Source organism: Zootoca vivipara, chromosome 4 (assembly GCF_963506605.1).
Source record: "Zootoca vivipara chromosome 4, rZooViv1.1, whole genome shotgun sequence".
Lineage (NCBI taxonomy): Eukaryota > Metazoa > Chordata > Lepidosauria > Squamata > Lacertidae > Zootoca > Zootoca vivipara.
Window position 1 is genome coordinate 47,206,943 of NC_083279.1, and position 23,233 is coordinate 47,230,175.

Sequence of the window (23,233 nt, forward strand, 5' to 3'; positions counted from 1 at the left end):
GATGCCATTCTGCTTCTTTAAAAGCATTCCACTACTTTTCAAGTGGACATAATCAAGCCTGGTACAACTATCCCACTTCCCATTTTTCTCCCACTGTTGATAATGTCATTAGATGTCTTGTTATTGATGTGCATCCCACTACCACCACACTGTGGCTGTCATACTGGAGTTCCCCAACAAGCTGAAGCTAAGCACCTTACCTTGCCTCACAACCATGACCAAGTTATGCAAACTGTACCAGCAAAGGCTGCATATTAGCACATTAGTTGGGCATCCCTAGTCATCCTCAGTAAGAAATGGAATCCTCTGTTCAGCCAGAACTGAATTAGGTGATATTGCCATGAACTGCCAGTGAAAAAGGTGTGGGGGATACCTTTGTCTACCCTGTGATGGAAATTATTATGGTCAGTTTGAATAATCTGACACAATATTTTAATCTGCTGGGTTGTTGTTTTTTGCTAAAGAGGACTAAAATCAATGCCATTTCTCATTGTTTTAAATAGAAGCTGGATAGTTGACTAGCAGCGCTTACATTTTTTTTAAATTTTAAAAGCTATGTAGTGAGTTATTATTGAACAACAGTGGATTGTGGTAGTGATTGCTGTGCAGTGAAAAGGCTTCATGGATTGACTGAGGTTCCCCAAGACCAATGTAGGAGGGAAGGAATCACATAATGTAGATACATCAAGAAAATTGTATGTAATTATAGCTTTCACAGCCACATACTGCAAAGTCCTGAGTCATTGATCTCTCAACAGATTCAGTGCAAACTCGCCGCTTATTTGAGGCCCAAAATAGAGACACATTAGAATCGTATTTTAAATACAAATTAATAGCTTTGAAGACCTATTTCAAAAACAGAATGACAAGCTCTGAATAATTAAAATTTAGATTCCAGAGGAGCTGGATGAAACAGGAGATTAAAGAGACTTTACTTTTGCTACTATTTTGGCACAAGGAACTTTAAAGCACTTTCATTGCAGGGCAATTAATGACCAAAAGCTCTTCTATCTCAACATTTTGAACTCGCTAAAGTTATCTTCACAAGTAAAAGCTAAAAGCAGGAGTTGAGTAACATATAGCCATCCAGAAGTCATTTAACTCCGACTCTGTGCCACCTCAGCTAACATTGCCAATGGCATTCTGAGGGGTGGGGGCTCTAGTGATGGGGGACCATGGTCAATGGTCAAGTATGGTGGGAGCTGTAGCTTCAGCAATACCTGGAAGGCAATAGGTTTGTCATCTCTGATCTTCCTCTTATGGGAAAAGATTGGGGGTCCAGTTGAGAAAAGGGGAGACTGTTGCTATATGAAGTTCAAATACACTATAGGAGACGGTGGGCATCAACACGATTCAGTTCAGACTCTGAATTGGTGTTTTTGGAAATTCTGCTTTGGCTCAGATAAGACTTGTATCTGTCCCAAATGGCCTGCTTTTGTTCTTGTTCTGAGATTTGTCTGAATCCAATACACACTCCAAGTAGGAAGTGGCAATTAAAATAAAAATGCCCCAACAAATATATTTACTGGTATTTGATGAAGATGGTGATCCAAGCACAAAGCTTTTGCAAGCATCAAGAGAAACCCTCCTAGGACAAACAGTCTGTTTCAGCAGCTTGCTTTCTATGTGTGCTTTCTTGCGTCACATGCTGTCGTCTGGCAGTCACAAGCCGCTTCCCTCAGTCCTCACTGCTGAGGGATATCTGCTTGGCAAGAGTCACAGTTCTCTGAAAATCACGCACACAGCGGAAAACTCAAGACTGCTGCTGTGATCCAGACACAACAGATCTGTGTTTGAGATAGAGCTGCAACCTTTGTGAGGTAAATGGATTAACTATGTCTGTATTCATCTTCAGTAGTGTTACCTGGGTGACAATAATTATGTTTTTTTTTTTGTTCTTTTGCTACAGTGAGGGAAAATGCCCTTTTATTGAATGGATAACCATTACACACCCACCCGACAAAGCTGATATGCAGTTCACCATTTTGCTAAGCACCGAAATATGGCTTCCTGCATTTGCTTTTCTTTTGGCTCATGTAATACCGGGTACATGGAAAGAGGGGAGCAAAGAACAGCATTAAAAATCAGGGACAGTCTATGCTCACAGAGCATTCTTAAATCAAGGATGTCCTTCACCTGTGAGGCATAGCTGCCAAGTTATCCCTTTTTTAAAGGGATTTTCTCTTATGCTGAATAGGCTTCCTCGCGAGAAAAGGGAAAACTTGGCAGCTATGCTGTGAGGATATCTCCCAGGTTCACAGATAATTTCCCTCCAAAACTTGCATTGAATACATCTTGGCCGTTTGTTCACCTGTATACATAAGCAGATCATTCTTAAGTTTCACATATTCTAAGATGGCATATATATATACGGTACTTACCAGTATATTTTCCCCACCACCTTGTATGTTTGAGTTGGTATGTTTAGCTATGCATTTTTTCCTATTTAAATCCTAAAATGTTAACATTCGGTTTTGATCTCAAAAAGTCTCAAAAGACATGGCTAACTCAAGTCTCATGAGTTGATTTGTAGTTTGCATGCCATAAACATAATTTAGACACAATCCCAAATAATACTGCATGTGCCAAACTATTGGGGTGGATTTGCTGGGCTTATTTTATAATATACTTACTGAAAATTTAAATAGAAAACTTCAGGCGAGACGACGACGACACTTGATTTCACAGACTTGGGTGCTTAATTACATTTAAATGGAAAAACACAGCATTTTTCTCACCTTATTATGAAATTTTGATAAGATTTGCTACCATATTTTCAAACTTTGTTCTGTCAACAAACTACCCTGTTTCTCATATTTTAAGACATACCCATAAAATAAGCCATAGCAGGATTTTAAGCATTCAAGGAATATAAGCCATACCCTGAAAATAAGGCATAGTGATAGGCGCAGCAGCAATGCCGGCCGCAGCAGGAGGAGGAGGAAAAAAATAAGACATCCCTTGAAAATAAGCCATAGTGTGTTTTTTTGAGGAAAAAATAAATATAAGACGTGTCTTATAATATGAGAAACACGTACTGGTACCTAGAAACTAGTTTCCGAAATGAAAGTTGGGACTTTTTAGTATTTTAAAAAGAGCTCGTGACTTGTATGTTACTGTTTCTGGCCTTAAAGGACCACTCATTTATGAAAACAAGGCAAATAAACCATAGGTCAGCCTTCCCAAACAGATCCTCAAGATGTGCTGGACTACAGCTCCCATCAACCTTAACTATGCTGGCTGGGCTGAAGGTAATTGTAGTGCAAAACATCTGGAAGGCACCAGAATGGTGAAGGCTGCCAAAGACAATCTCTATAAACTACTGAAAGCTGTTATCTTGATTTGGGATGTTCCAGCTTGTATTTAATCAGTCCGCTGTCCATATATATTAAAAAAATTCAAAAAAAATAACAACAGAATTTTCTGGCTCTTAAAATGTGCCTTTATGCCTACAGACAGGGAAGACCTCAGTTAGGAAACAACCTGTGTCAGGCATTCTCAGCTTTCGAAATTGCTTATTATTTTTGTTGTTGTTGTCTTGGCTGCCTTTATATGGGCACATTTTATACTGGGATGGGAATCACTTTCTCCAGCTGTTAGCACAGTGAAGCCTTGAATAGCCAAGGGAGACACAATTTTGTCTGGCATTGCAGATTTATGACATTTCAGTAATGGATACAAGGGGCCATTTTGAAGGTTACAGACTGAAGGTCAATATGGTTTGGTGAGGATATATATTCAGCACACCCTGCATTCCCACGTTTCTAAATTTAATCTTCCTGCCCCACCCCTGTAACATCATTCAATACCACTTAGCAGTCATGTAAAGGATTGTCTTTTATTGTATAGTATCCTAGCCCCATAGAATATAACGAAGGCCATGTGTGTTTTGGCAATAGGATCTAGACGCAATCACTGACTATACTACATGCATAAAGACTCCTTTGAAGAAGGCAGGGCATATAAATTTAATGATTGAATAAATAGGGCTCCCTGCAACAAATAATGTAAAGAAAATGCAACAGTGCTCTTTCAAAGCCAAGTTTAAGTGGCACATTTTGATGGATCTGGAGTTATTGAGATATATATGCTGCATAATGGAAAAATAAAAATTGCTCCTATAACTGGAGGGAACAAAAAAGATCAAAGGATGATGCCGTTCAACTCACAAAAGCTTGATAAAAACTGTTTTTATTCCTAAAATATTTTATATACAAAGCTTTAAACACAAACCTTTTTTAAACTGCTTCATTTAAGCCAGTTTAATTACAAAACCGAGTGAATATTATTTTAAAAATAAGATATTTGCAAATTCTGCTTTTTAACAGAACTAGTTATAACTGATAGTAATCCTAAACATTTTTAGAATGCACCCATGAACAGACAAACTGGTTTGAAAGCTGAGATTCCTGGTTTGAAAGCTGGGATTTTGTAGTCTTAACGACAACAGGACATCATTTTTTATTTTCACCCTGTGTTTAGATAATGTAGTTTTAAATTAAAACATCACATATTGTATCATTCATTGAAATTAACATCTTGGGATGAAATTTTCAGGAAACATGGAAGAACAGGAAAGTGTATACTACACATGCATGTTTACAAGCCACCCCCCACCCAGAAATCAACTATTAAATTAAAATATCCATCTTTCCGAAAGTCCCAACAATACTCACATTACCTTAACATTCATCAAGATGTGTTGATGGTCTTGTCAGGGCCAGCCTCATGAACGAGGGGGCTCCTGGTAAACTCTAGTGAGCCTACATCTCTACCTGTGGTCCCTGACAGGCTTTACTAGCAGCAGCACGGTCTAGCCACCATTTTAAATCTCCCACAATGCCTTGAACTAATGCTATATCAGGGGCATTGTGGGGAATTTAAATGGTGGCTAGACCCTGTTGTCTAGTGCTGCTTGCAATACCAGTCTGGGGTGGGGAGCATAAAGAGAGCCCTTGGGCAAGTATCAATGGTGAAGCCTTGCTTAGGCCCTCACTACTACTTCTGAATGATACTGACCCTGTCCTGCAACAGCCTTGGTAACAAAACCATCTTTTGACTGTTAGGGCAACTACAAAGCCCTGAGGCTCAGAGCACTAAAGAAACTCTTCTCTCCAATCTCTTTACAGTTCCATCTTTCTAGCTGGAGAATTATAATAACATCTCCAACGTAAGAATGAACAAAATAAAAAAAATTCCTATTAGCTGATGCCAACCACCCATTCCCATCACCCTTCTGAGTAATACCCCTCCCCACCCTCTCACTACATATAAGGGTCTGGTGACTTCTGTTTCAGTGTATCTGAAGAACTGTGCATGCACATGAAAGCTCATACCAATGACAAACTTAGATGGTCTCTAAGGTGCTACTGGAAGGAATTTTTTTTAATTTTGTTTCGACTACATCAGACCAACCTACCTGTAGTAAGAATGAACATACAACTACTGCTGTCCATATTCTTGTGGAATATGGCTTATTTTGGTTCCACTTCCCCACTATCTTATCACAACAAGTAGTTTTCCAACACAGTGCCCCACATTTGTTTCTTTTTTATATTAAACTCCATTTAAAGAACCAATATTACCGTAATACTTCTATTTAAGATGTATGCCTTCCGTTATAGTCTGCTAATCGACCGACCATATACAACACAAGATACAAGACATCTCCAAAACTCAAGCATGTCTGTCTTAACCAAGTCACATCACAGTATTTAAAACTGCAAGGAGATAAAACAACCACCAAGCACGCTCAGAACAACACCACAAGCCACAGACGGGGACAGTAACACAGCACAACACACAGGACATGTGAAACAGTCAGTAAGAATATTATTAGCTTGAAACTTTATTAGCACTGTGGAGAGATAGTAATTGCACCATCATGTTAGCATACTGTAAGAAGATCATTAAAACTTACACTGCAGATTAAAAATATGGCATTGCTTTCAAAACCACCTTACTATCCAAACCATCTATACCCTGTGTCAAAAGGCATTAAGGCTCTCAGATATAAATAAAGGCCATCCTAATCTAGCTCCTTTTAATGAAGGGAGGATAATAATTAAGACCTAGTGTTTATCCAAAGGCCCAGGGATAAGAACATTACAAAAATGCAAAAATTTACTAAACACACACAAACACACACCATACCTTCTTTCACAAAAAGGAGAAGCAAATCTGAAGTAGCCCACAATGCTATTTCAAGTGCTTAGGAAATGTGTGTCAACTGGAATACTTGGGCTACAATCAATAATGAGATGTGTGTTGGCAGCGGGCTACCCAACTGAGGTCCTAGTGGTTGTTCCACAGAAGTAGTTCACCTCAACACAGATATTCCATTTCTAATCCATACCCTTTGGTAGGAAGATAAGAGAAAATGGCTTGAAAGGGAAAGAAGGGAAAGCAGAACAGGAAGCATATGTGAGGGGTTGTGTACTTCTTAGCTTCCATGGAATTAAGCCAATAAATGCCCAAAACCTCTTCACTGGGAAAAACAACAAGCCAACAACCAATGATTAAAAGAGTGCAAGCAACAACAGTTCAGAACAAATCTGTACACATTCATTCACAATGTGATAGGGTTATTTCAAAAATAAAATAAAAGATGGGCCTCCATAATTGGAATCTTAAGGTCATGTGCCATTACCATTCTTTTGTTAACAGCATACACAAAGCCGTCTCAATATACAGCCAAACAGGTGCTTATTACAGTTGACAGCATCAAGGGTCACACAATCAGAACCTTATGTATACTATCCCATTAACCTGAAAAGTAAGATTCCCAAAATACCTCCAGAAGCAACTGGTTATACAGGACTGTTCTGTACAAAAACTACTCCTCTCCTTATCGGCTTAGAAGAAGTCCATAGCAGTTGGTCTTTTCTTAGTTGGCATTAAAAGGGATTTCTTCATTTGAGGTGTTGCTTCTTCAGAAGAGCTGGCAGGGGACTTCAGCACCCCGTGAGATGGTTTTTGCTCAGGATTGAAAGCCACCCGGGAGGCTCCCTCTGGGGTGACTAGGATACTTTTGTCTGTCGTCTTAAATTCTGCCAAAGGAAAGATTAAAAAGCAAAAACTTGAGTATTGTATCATATTGTTATGTGCAAACATTTTGATGGTTGCTAGAGCTGTTTGTGCACAGAAGGAATCCAGAGAGATTCTGGGGGAACAAATGGCAGACTGCAGACTGAAAATATTCTATACTTAATACCAAAGAGCCTGTCCGCTTCGGTACACCAGACCACATGTGTCAACTGGGCCTGACCTAAAGGTCTGTCTGGTCCAACATCTTGTTTCCCACAATGGCAAAACAAGAGGTCTATGGCAGGGGTCCCCAGACTTACCGGCGTTTGGGCCGGTTCCCACCGCGCCAATCGCGCGGCGGGCCGGAGGGCGGGGGAGCACGCGCCTGTGCGGGCCGGCGGGCGGGGGAGTGCGCGCCCGTGCGCATGCGCACGGGCGCTTACTGGCGCGGCGGCACGCTTCCAGGGTGGGAAAAGCGCCGAAAATCCGTTGTGCGCATGCGCCTCCCCCGACCCGGAAGTGCACCAGAAATGACTTCTTCCGGGTCGGGAGAGGCCCATACGCATGCGCACAAAGGATTTTCGGCACTTTTTTCCCAACCCGGAAGAGCGCTGCCGCGCTGCGCGCCGTAAGAGCGGGCGGCGGCAGGGGTCGTCGCGGGCCGGATTGGCAGGCTAATTGGGCCTCATCCAGCCTCCGGGCCGTAGTCTGGGGACCCCTGGTCTATGGGATGCTCACAACAGGACATAAAACCAAGAATACCATTCTCTTAATCATGTTCCGCAGCAACTACTGTTCAGAGGCATGGTGTTTCTGATACGCAGGGAATATTTAGCCATTAATGACTATTAGCTATTGATGTGCTCAGGACAGAGTTCATATGGGGGGCAAAAATCTCATTTTCAGCCCAGATGGTGGTGAATCTAATGAGAGGTTTGTTCCCAACTTAGTGGTGTCACAGACAGCAGCTTCTTCCCTCTTCTTCCATAAACATGTTTGACAATTGTACAGTCGTACCTTGGTAGTAAAACAGAATCCGTTCCAGAAGTCTGCTCGACTTCCAAAACGTTCGGAAACCAAAGTGTGGCTTCTGGTTGGCTGCAGGAAGCTCCTGCAGCCAATTGGAAGCCACGGAGCGAACCGGAACACTCACTTCTGGGTTTGCACTGTTCGGGAGCCAAGGTACGACTGTACTAGCTTACTTATGCCCTAAGGGCTGGTGGAGAGACCCTTCTCTTTGTCGAACCTATAGTGCAGGGGTCCCCAGACTTACCGTGCGGCGGGCCGGTGCCCGCCGCGCCGACCGCGCGGTGGGCCGGAGGGCAGGGGAGTGCGCGCGCAGCGGGCCGGAGGGCGGGGGAGTGCGCGCCCGTGCGCATGCGCACACGCGCCCGTGCGGGAAAAAAATCACCGAAAATCGCTTGTGCGCATGCGTATGGGCCTCCCCTGACCCGGAAGTGCACCAGAAATGACCTCTTCCGGGTCAGGAGAGGCCCATACGCATGCGCACAAAGGATTTTCGGCGATTTTTTGGCCATTTTTTATGATCGCCGCTGCGCCGCGCGCCGTGAGAGCGGGCGGCGGCAGCGGGCGGCGGGGGTCGTCGCGGGCCGGATTGGAAGGCCGATTGGGCCGCATCCGGCCCGGGGGCCGTAGTTTGGGGACCCCTGCTATAGTGGATACAAGATAAGTTAAAATGAAAGAGAAGAGCCTTCTTGCTGGTTGCAGGTAGGCTATGGCATACCTCAACTTGCGGTGTTCATTTGAATCCCTCCCACACACTGATTGGTGAAACCTTTTGCTTTTTGCTTGCCAGGCAGATGTTTTACACATGGCAAAATCGGTTAACCTTTGGATATAATGCATCAGTCAACGATTTCTGTGTGCCTGCATTTTGCAACCCTCATGCTTGTTAAGCTATAATCATGTAATCTTATCTAACCCTAAAAGTGACGAGCCAGCCAGTATGTTTTGCTATGTCTGTTTTGAGTTAACAGTAGGATGTAAATCCAGCATCTCCTTAAAGCTCCTCCAGATGTTTTGGGGATAGGGAAATAAGATATGGGATTGGAATGTCTATAGCCACTACTGAAGGCCTGGTGGCTAAGGTAACTGGGTTAAAGTGTGATAGTTGAGGCCAAATGGCTTGAGGCAGCCAAGGTAAATGTGGGGAAGTTTATCTCAAAATGGAGCCATGCATGCCATTTTCCTCTTGGTTCTGTGTTTTATTTAAAAGGTGTTCCCTCACCTGGGCAATAAACAGCTGGTGTAGAAGTAAATTCTTACCACAATTACATGCACAGACAACATTTAGCAACTGCTATTTAAAACTGCATCAAACCTTCCACTGTTTTACCTGCCTGTTTTCAGAGAAGCAACAAGGTTTGCAGTCATTTTGAACTCACCAGCAGTCATGTTTTTACTCAGTCCAAAGGTGACCTTTTTGGAGATGGAAGATTGCAGCTTGCTTAACTACAAAGAGAGATTAAAATGGCAGATAAAGTTGTTTTTCGGGACCAGTTAAACTCTTCCCTTTATTAAACCACTTTTTGTGTCTCTCTACTATCTGAGGTGCTTCCCAAAAACACAGTTGTTCATCATCATCATCGGTAGTTTACATTTTCTGAAAGACTGAAATATTTGCAGTTTTGTGCAGTATTAAATATTTACTTAAGGTCTGGTGTGTTTTGTACAGGAAAACATTTTAATATATAAATACAATTCCTACTGAATATACTTTGCAGACATCTAGGTGTGACCAATAGGCTTTGGGAAAAAGCTCCCATTAGTGCCAGTGGGATATTTTTCCCTAACTGCAATTGCAGTATAGGATCCCAATAATTATCACCCCTCACTGTAAGCTGATGCTATGTGCCTAAAAAAATATTAAAAATATACTCCTCAAATACAAATACACAATTAATGTGGTCACATGCAGTTTGGCTCACAGAGATGAGAAATTCTGAAAATTCTATGCCTAAAGTTTGTTAGGAGATAGCAACCATGGCATGCAAGCCTCCAATGTTTTCATGCAAGGAAGAACAAAGGGAGCCTTTCCTCACACAACCGCTCTCCACACCTCTGGCATGTGGTTCCTGAAAGGTTGCCCTGAAGGGAATGTGGCCCTTGGGCTGAAATGGGCTTCCCACCCCTGCTTTAGTTGCAAATTATAGCACCTCTGTCACTATACCTGCATGGGGGAAATGCTGGCTTTAGCTTTTCTAAAGAACACTGGTTTTGGTAGAGTTGTCTTTTCAAATTTCACAAAATCATTCCCTGTCTTTGCCTTCTTGTTCCTTAGCAGCACAGCAGCGCCACCTGTTTCCTGCAGGGAGAGAAAAGAGCAGCTAAAACCAATTAGCAGAGTCTGGACGCAGTAATAGGATGCTGAACAGCACCAGGGGCTTGGTGGAAATGGTCCGGCAGGAGTTCTGGACTAGCTCCTGCTGATGCACCTGCACCCAGCTGAGCCCACTGCTTCTCCTCTCCTTCCCGGTAAGCAGCAGTGGCTCAGTCCCTGCTCCATCTCCCCACCCACTATTGTATTAAATGGGGATGTGCTGAATATATATAAAAAAGGCTCAGCCAGAGCAAACAGTTTCTCATGCACTGTGGATTCTTGAGGGGATATTTATAAGGGGCCTTTTGCAGGCAACGCAGGAGGCACTAGGTCCACTGGTGCTCACAGGAACCTTGTTGGCAAACCATGGGCATACAACATAGTCTATATACATTGCAAAATGTCCATGACTTCCGCTCTTTTTTGTACAGCTAGATCACATATTTTCCCCAACCTTTAAAACCAAAAACATTAGACAAGCCACGCATGACTTCATTTGGAAAGACAAGAGGATGTCCACATCAGTACGAGAAAATTCATTAAACTAGCCAACAGCAATCAGACCAGAAGTATAGAATTTAAATAATCTCATGCAAATACAGGTAGCGAGGCCTTTGCTTGTCTAATCTTAAACTGTCAAAGCTTCCTCAGCAACCTGCTCCCCAAGCTGAGGTGGAACCACACATTGTAATTTGCAGGACAGACCTACTTACACTGCTTTTGCTCTTTTTGTTTTCAACTTCAGTTACAGCTTCTTCCATGGAACTTAGGACTTCCTTGTTTTTCTTTTTCTTTTTCAAGCCGATCATTTTCTGCTTGGAACCCCTAATCCTGACCAAATTTTGTTTTCTCCTCAATTTAACTTTTCGGAGCACTGTGCATCCAGATTCTGCCAAGTTTTCCTTTTTGGGCTGCTCAACAGCCTCTTCAGAAAAACTGCTCCCAGATATCATGCCAGTCTCTGCTTTCCGTTTCTTCTTAATTGCTTTGCTACCACAGGCTACTGCAGCACAGTGGCTGGGATCTTCCTCGGTACTTATATGAGCCTGTCCATTTTGATGGGTGAATTCTATAGGGACTTTCTGCAGGCGGCCATTTTTCTTCTTTGGCTGTTTCCTTATGCTGTTTACCAAACAAGTCAAGGTCTCCAGCACAGAATCACCACTGATACCTACAGTGGGTGCGGCTGAAGAATCCATTTCACTGACCTCCATGCTGAAAGACTTCTTTGGTCTTTTCTTACTATTTAATGATTCACTGCCCTGGTTTGGCTCTTTGGATCCTTCCTCAGGGACCAGTGCCTTCTCATTACATTCAGCAGCTACACCAAAGTCAACCATCTGGCTGGACTTCCTCTTTCGCTTCTTTTTCTTCTTCTGTGGCCCTGGGCTCTCCTCCTCTTCCTCAATACCATTTTTTATGTTTCTAGCACAAACTGTAAAGACAAAATAAATAAGCTTTTAAATTCAAAGAAGAGGCTGTCGAGCAGCAGCCTCCTACCTCTCTTCCTGGGAAGGGGGATCTACACCTGAAGGAGGAGTGGGTGGCCCCAACTCCTGGGGCGAGTGATTAGTAATCGAGGAATGGATACTACTATTAGACCCAGCTTCTGCGTGTCCCAGAGGTACTGCTCTAGTCACTGTTGGAAAACAGAATGTGAAAGACGATGAGCCATTGATCTGTCCACAACAGGGCAGCTGCTATACTATTATTGTACAGTATTTGATGTTAACAGAGCTGATGAGAACAACTACAGTACCACCTCGGGTTTTCGAATGCCTCCGTAGTCAAACGTTTGGAACTCGAACGCCGAAAACCCGGATGTAAATGCCTCGGTTTTCTAACGTACCTTGGAAGTCGAACAGGAAACATGGCTTCCTTATTGAGGCTTCCGCTTTCAGTTTTCGAATGTTTCAGAACTTGAACGGACTTCCGGAATGGATTACGTTCGAAAACCGAGGTACCACTGTATTGTCATTGATTTTCGTGTTAGATATTTTAATAAGCCCTGTTCAGATACGCCCCCACCCCGGGATTTGGATCACATTGAGGGGGAGATCAGAACCACGCTCACCAGCTCTGTTCCTATGTCTTCATTACCATCTGTGTGTATGCGGGACGGATGGATGGATGTGTGTGTGAATTAAGGAGTCAGCTCTATGTATGTAGACTTCCTGCGTGATTTAGAATGTTGATTGCTTCAAATCTTCTGTGCCTCAATGTGTGGAAGGTTGGCAGGAACAGGACCTGAAAAGGCGCAATGCTGGGTATATGGACCCAATCTCCTCAACATATGGCTGCTTTAAATTGTGTTAGGGGAGTATGTCTAAACAAGGTTACATTCATGCAGAAAGGCCTAAATGTTCAGGCTTTCCCTGGCAATTAACATTAGTTCCAGCCACCCTCTGTTCATTTACTTTCAGTTTAATTGAACAAAGAGACTTTACAGCAATCAAAACAATATGCACACAAAAATATATACACATATATCTAAGGAGAAGACAAAAGTTACAAATAAAGAGATGAAAAATACAAAATACAAGTGTCAGGAGAATTTGGCTCAGTCCCATTTCAAAATGTCCAGAGACTGGAGAGAAAAGGCTGACCAGCCTATTGATTCAACACTGCGAGCATAGCATGCAGAAATCCTATTGAGAGTGCTTGATTTTGTAATACAATCAAGACTTGCCAAGTCTTCTGTCGTCATCCTGTATTTTTGATTATTATCTGTGACATCTGCCTTTTCTAAGATACGATTTCAATATATTTCTGAATGCTGTAAACTGCTTTAGGATTTTTACTCGCCAGGAATATATAAATGCTTTTAAATATATAAATGAAACTCGAGGCCACTGCAAAGCTTCCACTCCCTTCCGGCTAATACTCCAACAGCAACAGCTATTTCTAATTTCCAGCAGAGAAAATTTATTATCATAGTGAAGTTCAGTTAGAGTTGGTCAGTTACTTAAAGAAAAGACGCTTAAAAATGCAATCCTACAACAAGGCCCTGGGTTCATCTCCAGGTGTTTTCCTCCCAGTGGCACAACAATAAAACTGCTAGCAGAGTTTTATTGCTAGCTAAGCAGGGTCCAGAATCCTTTCAAATTGGATGGGAGACCACGTTTTGGGATTCCAGCATTGCAGGGCGTTGGACTAGATACCCTTTGGAGTCCCTTCCAACTCTACCATTCTATGATTCTACATGGAAGTCCTTCTGAGTTCCATAGGGTTTACCCTCCCAGCAAAGTGTGTATAGGATTGCAGGCTAAGTTAGGATATTGCATACTGGTAGCAACCTCACCTTCTTTTTCTGGTTGTGATTTATCCAAGGGTTTGCCAGATTTCCTTTTCCACTTCCTCCTGCTGAAGGTATCGTCATCTTCATCTGTAGAAACATCTTCAGGGAAGTCATCCTGTGGAAAGGTCCCTGAAGTGAGAGAACACTGGAGTGAGAGTTGCCCCCAAGCAAATAGTGGCTCAGAGGTCCTTCACCCATACAACACTCTCTTTTCTCTACCTATACTTTAGTCCAGCCACCACCAACTTGGTGGCCAGCATCTGGAGGGAGCCAGACTGGTGACAGCTGTTCTGGTGTGTATCTTTCTCCATTATCTTAAATGCCAAGCAGAACAATCTGTTCATTCAAAGAGAAGGGCAAGACCTTATCACACCTTCCCAAAAGCAGGAACGGGCAACCTGTGGGGCTTATCTATCAGTGGCTACATGATGGTAATGGGCAGGGCTGAAGCAAAGACTGGGTGGGCACCCCTTCCCTCTCTCTTTCTGCCACCCTCTTCCTTTAAGTCAGCTCCTTCCACATACATCCCAATCAATTCCTCCCTTAATTACCACCCACTTGCAATTGAGCAGAGAGCCGCATGTGGTTATGAGGCTGCAGGCTGTCTATGCTTCTTTAAGGGCAGGGATGGGGCATGTGTGGTCTCCAGCTCCCATCATCCCAAGGAGGATGAGAGTTGATGTCCAACACTTGGAGGGCCACAGGTCCCCCTACCCCTGCTTTAGAGTGTCAGATACTGGACACAGTTGTATCCAGCTAAGTTCTACTCATTAAGATAAACAGACCAAAGTTAGTCCCGTCCATTTATTTCAATGGGTCAGCTCCAAGCGGGACTAATGTTAAGATACAACCGATTTTCCAGTAGGTTATGATGGAGGTTGGACCAGATGACCCTCATGATCCCTTCCAACAATTTTATAAGAGGCGATATAAATGTCACCCAAAGAAGCCCTTTCAGGTGCACATAAGGAATCTGCTGCAAATTTAACATGACTGCATTTTCTTTCCTCTGCTACTGTACAATTCTTCATGGAAACGAAACAGTAGATGATGTTCTTGAAGCCTCACCTTCTGCAAGGTTTTGGAACCTGAAAATTAAGTGGAAAGGAATTATGTTGCCTCAGTTACACCCAAAAATGAAGAGCTGACAGGCACTATGAGGAAGCAAGAGGTAAAAGGGCAGGGGTGTTGGAACTCCAGAAAGTGAAAGGAAAGAGGATAATCAGGTAAGTCAGCACAATCAGAAAGAGCATTTATTACATAGGAACTTACTTTTTCACCACTTTGTACAGGCACTTTCTGTTAAAAGCAGGCGTGTTTTTTCTGCTGGCCAATTCAAACAGTGTGTCGCCAACAGTTTTATAATCAAACTGTAAACATAAAAGAGGAAGGCATTACAGCAACACAGATCAACTGCATTCAATCATTTAGCCCAGAACCACTTAGACACTGTGCCACTAATTTACTAATTTTGTACTTACTCCAAATTGGAAAACCCCAATGGAAGGCATAGGGCAAACTCGGCCCTCCAGATGTTTTGAGACTACAATTCCAATCATCCCTGACCACTGGGTCCTGTTAGCTAGGGATGATGGGAGTTGTAGTCCCAAAACATCTGGAGGGCCAAGTTTGCTTATGCCTGCCCAATGGAGTATCTCAGTCCAGCTCAACTCTCTGTGCTTCTTCCCCACCAGTCCAAGTACACTCATTCTCTCAGCCATGCTCCTTCGCATCCTCAGGCCTTTGGTTACTGATTCTACAGCAGCCAGGCCTCACTTTCATAAATCCCAATAGGAACCACACTTCAGGAAATCTTGTGGGTCCAACACTCACAAAACTGCACAACATTCACTTGTGTTCCAGGTCTTGCACTTCGAGAACCGGCAATTTGATCTATGTTTAAATCAAGCAAGACAATAAAAATGGTCTTCTACCAATTTTCAAAGAAAAAAATTCATTAGGCTAGTTGAATACAGTCGTACCTCGGGTTACGACCACCTCGGTTTGCGAACAGTTCGGGTTACGAACTGCGCAAACCTGGAAGTGTTTTCGCTGCGCGCGCATGCGCAGAAGCAGCGCGCGCGCGATCGCGCAATCTGCGCATGCGCAAAATGGTGGCGCCCATCGCGTTCGGTTTACGAACTATTCGGGTTACGAACTGCGATCCGGAATGGATCGCGTTCGTAACCCGAGGTATTACTGTACTGTTTGTGAGAGCTTTTCTCTCTATATATAAAAATGTAGAAGGGCCATGTTTGTTATAGTCCACTTTTCTTGGAAACCGCTTGACCGATTCCGCTCAAATTTGGACACAGCGTTCCTTGCCAATACGAGAGTGTTTGCAGAACCTTAGATTGTTAAGATCCCACCCTAACACACCTAAAAATGTGTTTTTCTCTTTAAAAAAAGCAAAATATACCGCCCTCAAGTGGACATAAAAGGAACAGACGGCAAAATACATAAAGACAGACCAGACTTTCAAACATCAACTATCTTATTCCTTTCTTCCTAATTTCACACACAACGCCACAGCAACGCGTGGCAGGGCCAGCTAGTCATTTATAAGAGAGCAGCCATCAAACTTTATCAGATTTAACAAGGCAATCCCTAGTGCTCAGACCCTACAGAAATTAGTACCGGTATATTGTCAAAGATAATACCTACCTGGAGAACAGGCCCAATGTTATCATCTGCATCTTCTAAAAGGTTGTCTGGTGCCTCTGAATCTAGGGAATGTTTGCTTGGCAAGTCTGTGTCTGCAGGATAAAAGCAACACATTTAACAGAGCACCAAATGTGAAATCCATAACAGCCTTCACCAAGGTCAATGAAGCTGCCATCAACATAAAGGAGAGATGCTTTATGCAAGCTGTTATATGTTTAATGTTGCACACCAGCACCTTAAGGACAGCACACACACACACAATGTCTCAATTTACCCTCAGGGTTGGGACACAACATGTGCCATGTTAAAACAGCGGCCAGAAAGGTGGGAGAATTTGAAAAGGAGACAGAGTACAGTACTAAGCTTTGCACACATAGAGGTCTAGGTTCAATCCCTGGTATCTCTAGGTGGGGCTAGGAAAGACCGCTCCCACAGGTGTCACATGCCCCATGAGCTCACTTTCACTAGTAAGCAGATGGATGCATTCTGAATTGAAGTTTTCAAAGCAGAAGACATGACAGGAATCTATTCTAGAAGTTACAGTTATTACTGTGGCCAGGCCCTTACCTTTGATGACTCGCTCATTCTCGCCTTCATTACTTTCATCGTCTTCCGATAAGTCATTATCACTCCCCGCGTTCAGTTCTTTCATTAAATCTTCTATAGCAAACGGGGACTGATCAACAATGGTTTCAAAGATGCCACGGATTATGACTTGCAGCAAAAGATGACTGAACCATTAAAGGGGGGGGGGAAGAAGGGGAAAAAAAGGAAGCATCACGAAAGCACTCCAATTTATAGACCGTCTTTCCAGCCTATCAAAAACTAACCCATGAAAAAAATTGCAAAAACTGTATGCCATTTGCAAAGAATTAATGAAAGAACTACCAATAAGTCAATCACATACATTGTGAATCAGAAGCTGCTGTCTTTGGATTCGCCCAGGATTTTCTTCAATATCACCATAGTAGCGCCCGAGGATCAGGAACTAGCTTTTTTATCATCAGTACAAAAGAAACTCATGCAGTTCCCATAGCTACACACTTCCATTTCAAGGCATACAAAAGAAAGCTTTGCTTCACAAACTGAACATTTCACTATCTCGCTTCTTCCGTTTTAATTATGCTCTGCGAGTCTATCCAGACGTTATCTACTATTTAAGAAGAACCCTCCCCCAAGACAACCCTTTAACTACAGATTCAATACAAGTAGCAAAACATAGCTATACAACATACTCCTTGGTTTTGGCAACGATTTTGCAGAATGGTTCTATAAATTTGAGATTCTGGTCTGCGGTGAGCTGCAAAAAAATAAAATAATACATGGTTAGTTCAACATCAGCCTGGCCCATCTATTCCAATTCTACTCAAAGAGATGGGAAATTTCCCCATCTAAATATTCCTGAGGTTACTTGAAAAGAGCTAGGACTCAGGGGAAAAGAAGCATTTTACAGTTGAGGTAAATATATCATAAAAGATAAGCTCTCTCTTGCCAAAAGATACTAACACAGGCTGGCCTACAACAATAGAAATACAAGGAGAAAATATATTTTATTTCTAAATGTCAGATGGGAAGCATTATAAAAAATCTAGTGATTTCCACTGTATTTAAGCAAGACATTTTACATTTTAGGTAACCTAAAAAGTTGAGCAGATCTGCAATTCACAAGTTGCTCCATGGTGAGGATTTGCTTTTATTAGCATTAACAAAAAATTAAATTTTATCTGATTTTATATGTTTATATAGTGCTACAACAACAATCAGTTAGTGTGCCCAACCTAAGCAAATAGAGTAAACTTGACTTTAGAATCCTTCCTAGGCGAAGACATTAACAGCACTTGTTTTAAGCATATATTTTAGGGAGAAGACTTGCTAGATTGCACAGCAATACACAGAGATGTTTTGTTTCCTACCTCTTTAGCACCAACTTTAGCCAATTCTTCCAGATAGATGTCAATAAAATGCAATTTTATCCCAACAGGAGCCTTGCTGTCTGGGTGAATTACCTCCTTCATTAGCAGGTTCAGAAATGGCTCTGTAAAACTGGATGAAAAGCGAGGCGGGGAGAAAATAAAGCATGGTCCATTCATCTGTGAAACGTCATATGACATTCCATCAGTTCCAAAAGAGTTGACTGTATGTCAGCCTGGATAGCTCAGCTGGTTACAGCTTGGTGCCGATAATGCCCAGGTTACAGGTTTGATCCACATATGGGACAGCTACATATTCCTGCATTGCAGGGGCTGGACTAGATGATCCTCAGGGTCCCTTCCAACTCCACAATTCTATGGTTCTATAATGCTTATCAGGGATTGTGAAAGAAAATTTATTGGTAACTCATCAATAGATTTAGAGCGAGCAGGAGCAGTTTCTCTCTCTCTCTCTCTCTCTCTCTCTCTCTCACACACACACACACATACACTCCCCAGAGGCGCCACCTACCTTTCGTTCCATCCATTTCTTTTCAGTACTTCTAAGGACTGTCTCAGCACCATGCGCATCAACTAGGTTAGAAAAAGATGCATCCCATCATGTTTCAATTGATAGGAAATCATCACTTTGTTGACAAACATCTTAACCATCCATGCAACCTTATTACATGTCTACAAGACCTACTGTTTCGATTTGGCTTTACCCAAAAATCAGCACTTATAGGATTATAGCCAATTTTCCTGTTTTTTAAAGTAAGTAACTTCATATACAGAAATTTAAAGTCTTCTTTTGATGTTAAAAGGATTACGGAAGTATGGTGGGACTGCAGAACTCATTCAAGGTTTCTCCATAACACCAAAATCCCCCAGCACACAACAGTAAAGATTAAACATGACACGTTCACATCTCCCCACTCTGGTTTAAAAACGTGGATTTTAACTTTAGGTTTGAAGAGTTCTCTATCTAGTCCCATTGCTGAATTTTACTTGTGTTGTGTTCATTCATTATGCTACTACCTAATTTTATGAAACAGTGCAATCCAAAAAGTGGAAGATTTTTCACCCCACACCACTGATTATGCCCTTTTAAAAGACAGCAGAAGAAACAGCTTTTACCATGTAAAATTTATCTAAGCGCAGGTTGTCTATTCCATTCCACTCACGGTTCATAGTCTGCCAGAAAGTCTGAACGAACAAATGCCCTGCAGTGAAATAAATAGAGGCAACTTTAAAGTTTTGTACAAGCTGTGTTAGTTCAAAACATTTTCACTACACCTTTCAAATGTAGGGAAAAAATACAAAGCTGAAGCTTGCAGTTTAAAAGAAAGATGGGTAAGGTGGGGAATGCATAAGAGGTGTAAAAAGTTATGTGCAATGTGATAAAAGTGGATAGTTTCTCTCTCTCATAATACAAAAAGTGAGACCACCCAATGAAGTGGAATGTTAGAAGATTCAGCAGAGACAAAAGATAGTACTTCTTCACACAATGTGTACTTGACAGATGGTTTTATCCTCTATCTACCCAAGTTGGTCATTGCAGTCTGCAGAAGAGATTTTCCTACAAGTTTCAAAGATTTCAGAAGCTTGCTCCACAGTAATGCAGGCTTTTAGTGTGTTTTGTGGAACAGCATTCCTGTAGCAATATGACAGGTGCCCACTATTTGCACTTTCCAGAAACAAATGAAGACATCTTCGTTATGACACTTTCCCAGCAGGGTGAATAGGTATCTGTCACTGGTGGCTATTTTGCATTTATTTTTATCCACTATTTTCGGTATTGTTTTAAACTGTTTTTATTGCATTCTTTACGTCACCTTAATATGTATATAGAAAATGATTATTAAACAAATAAATAGTAGCTACTGTAGAACTGTTTTCTCAAGATGTAATGACAACCACCAACTCAAATGGCTTGAAAAGAGGTTTTAATCAATTCATGAAAGTTAAGGCTACAAATGGCCCCTAGCTGTGATGGCTGGTTATGCTGCCTCTAGTTTTAAGAGGCATAATGGTGCTGAATATGAGTTCCTGGGATTCATAGGTGGGGAGAGCACTTCTGCACTCAGGCCCTAGTAGTTGTAGGCTTCCCAGAGGTATCTGGCTGGCCGCTGTGAGAGCAGGATGCTGGACTAGATGTGCCAGCAGGATTCTAGCTATGTTCACATGTGACGGACAATTAAGACAACTCCAAGTGTGAACAATGGTAGTTAATTATCTCTCTGTTCTCAATAAGTGAAGGAAGCACAAAGCCATCAGTGTGCTGCTGTAGCAAAAAACCTGAAGGGGTTGGCAAGGATCTGAAAGTCATCAAATCCAAACCACTTCCCAAGGCCTAATCTTCCAAGATTTATCCAGAGGGATATGACATTTTATTCTCCCAACAAAAACATACACAGGCCCTATTCACATGTTATTCCAGTTGCTTCTCAAAACTGCTCGGTACAGATGGAGAGAATGTCTGACTTAGCATTCTACATGTTTCAGCTGAATTCTATGGTTAAGTATAGCTGCCCGCACTGATGAGTTCTACAAGAGTCTTGATGATGCGTAAGAATTTCACCTTGTGACCAATAGAGCAAACAGTGGCTGCCCAAACACTGCCCTCAAAATATATATATATCATGGGCTATTAATGTGGTTTTCTTAGAAAATGAAGACACAATGCTTCAGGATATCAGTCTATAAAATACTCCTAATTCTTCTTTTTTATATGCTAATAAGCAGAACAAACAAACTTGGCTGGAAACCCCTGAACATATAATAAAAGTAAAAAATAACTTACAAGCATCTATATTCTCTATTACATGGGTAAGTTGTGCTATATTGTTCGATAACTCCTCCTAAAAATAAAAGGATTTTTTTTAGTATACAGTGTTCCAAGAGTAGATTCAATTTTTCCTTTTCAGAAACTACCCCCACACTCCCACACACTGAAACTGTTCTCTAAACTCCCCCAAACAAAGAAAAGACTATTTGAGAATTTTACCAATAAGGTCAAAATATATTATCACAGTTGGTCTGAAATAGTAGACAAATAACCTCCTTACCCCAAGCAGGGAGGACATTTCAATGCAGAATTTGGTCAGAAACAGACCTACAACATAGTCTTCTGTGCTACCTGTACAGTAGCAAACATGTCTCCAAATTATACCACTTACTATTTACTAACCACACTCCTCACCCTGTACAATTGTCTTTCATGTTTTGGGGGCAAAAAAATCACCTCCAAATTCCAACTGAACATTGGGTATTTTCTTACCCCCATATACTATAACATGCTAGAGGAGAAAAATACAGGAATAAAAGCATAAGCAATGCCAGTGCATGATGAGGAAGGGGCACAGTGCCCCCTCCAACCATGCTGTGCTCCCGAGGGTGGAGCAGGCAAGGTCCACAGACAACTGCTCCATTCATAGGCAATACATCCTTACACAGATTGTACATACCTGAAGCAGGGGTTTATCCTGCATCCACATGCAGTAAAACAGCCCTTTCCATATTTTCAGCCATTCTTCCTGGCTAAAGCTACCTGGAGCAACAGAAGTAAACTGCGTATTAGAGAAAAAGAGGCAAGTTTCCCCAGCCTGTCCTACAAAAGCCCCTACCCCTAGAGATAACGGGAGCCCGTTTGCCCATGAAGAGCGGCGCCTCCCCTTCAACCGTACCTTGACTCCACACTCGCTTATCACACTGACCCTCAGTAGTTCACACGGTACCTGAGAAGCAGAGCAAGCACCTCGCGTCCTGTCGCCCATGTGCCCCCACGCCCGCCTTTCCCTCCTCAGTCCTGTCGCTGCTTCGGGCGGCTGCTCTTCTGCCTCGGCGAGTAGCCCCACGCGCTGCCCTCTCCGCCGCTCAAGCAACACGGGGCGCCCGGCTGCTCTTCCCCACCAACGCCACGTGCTTCCCCCGCACCCCTTCCCCGCTCTTACTCGCCGGTCTCCGAGTCCGGAGAGCGAGGTAGCCGCGCAGCTTCTTCAGCGCCCGGTCCCGAACTCGCTTCTCGTTGGCGGCCAGCCTCTGTGCGAACTGAACCTCCGGAGGCTGCGCGGCGGCGGCGGGAGCCATGACACCCCCAGCAGCCCTCCTCGCCGGATAGAGAAAGGTAACGCGCCGCCCTACGTGGGCCGAGCCCGGGCAGCCTCCCGGACGCCTGCGGATGACGTCACAGCCGCTGCTCCGTCGTAGACCCACAGGCGCAGAACGCCGCGAGCCCGCCAATTCGGCCGCTGGAGAGAAAGAGGCGGGGCTTAGCGGAGAGGGCCCGGCGGCGCGTGGTGCTCGAGGCAGCTTTTCCGGAAGGGTTAAGAGAAGCGAGTGGCGCCGAGTGCTACCCTACACAGTCAAATAGGGCGTTTAACATGCCCTCCTCTTTATACGCAAGTTGCGAACGAGAATACGAGCAAATTAAAAATACACGGTCAAGAAACAGGGGAAAAAAAAATCCCATATCAAAAAAGCATGCTATTGGACCTACTCCCAGGTAACAGCACTTCTATACACAGAAGTAACCTCCGTTGAGTTTGATGAGGGGTTGCCTCAGGTGAGAACTAGAGACCAAGCAGGTGTAGGATTGCAGCCTTATTCCCACCGAGGTCATGGCTTTACCTTTGCGAAAAGATTGAGGGCGTTTTAGTTCAAGGCGAGCAAGTAAGGGTGACGTGACAGGTGCAACAACGCCACACTCGAATCAACTGCAATGCTGGCATCCGTCTGTTTCGAGACAATCTGGAGTATGCTTCCGGGGTGAAGTCAAACCGCTACGTTAGCAGCACCGAAGTGACCTCCCCGGGGAGCAAGCCTGGACAGTGTGCATGGAGGCCCTGAGCTGCGCAGACGACAAGACCCCCCTCGGCTTCACTGATGGTCCAAAGGAAAGCAGAGCAATACTTCATATGAGAGCTGGGGCTGGTGGTAAAGGCAGGTAGCTGTTCGATTTTTGTTGGCAAAGGATAATATCACAGAGGCGGATCT

General features: G+C 43.1%; 1 protein-coding gene across 1 annotated transcript; it reads right to left on the reverse strand.

Moving 5' to 3' along the window:
* Positions 1 to 1,842: 1,842 nt before the first annotated feature.
* Positions 1,843 to 22,474, reverse strand: RRP1B (ribosomal RNA processing 1B). Its single transcript, XM_035116323.2, has 16 exons — positions 22,192 to 22,474; positions 21,706 to 21,788; positions 21,042 to 21,099; positions 19,376 to 19,461; positions 18,771 to 18,832; positions 18,242 to 18,371; positions 17,564 to 17,628; positions 16,896 to 17,059; positions 16,329 to 16,420; positions 14,937 to 15,034; positions 14,733 to 14,752; positions 13,668 to 13,793; positions 11,080 to 11,801; positions 10,217 to 10,351; positions 9,432 to 9,498; positions 1,843 to 7,049 (listed from the first exon to the last, which is right to left on the reverse strand). Exons 1-16 carry the CDS (start codon positions 22,325 to 22,327, stop codon positions 6,856 to 6,858), a joined length of 2,238 nt encoding a protein of 745 aa, XP_034972214.1. The 5' UTR covers positions 22,328 to 22,474; the 3' UTR covers positions 1,843 to 6,855.
* Between the last annotated feature and the right edge of the window lie 759 nt (positions 22,475 to 23,233).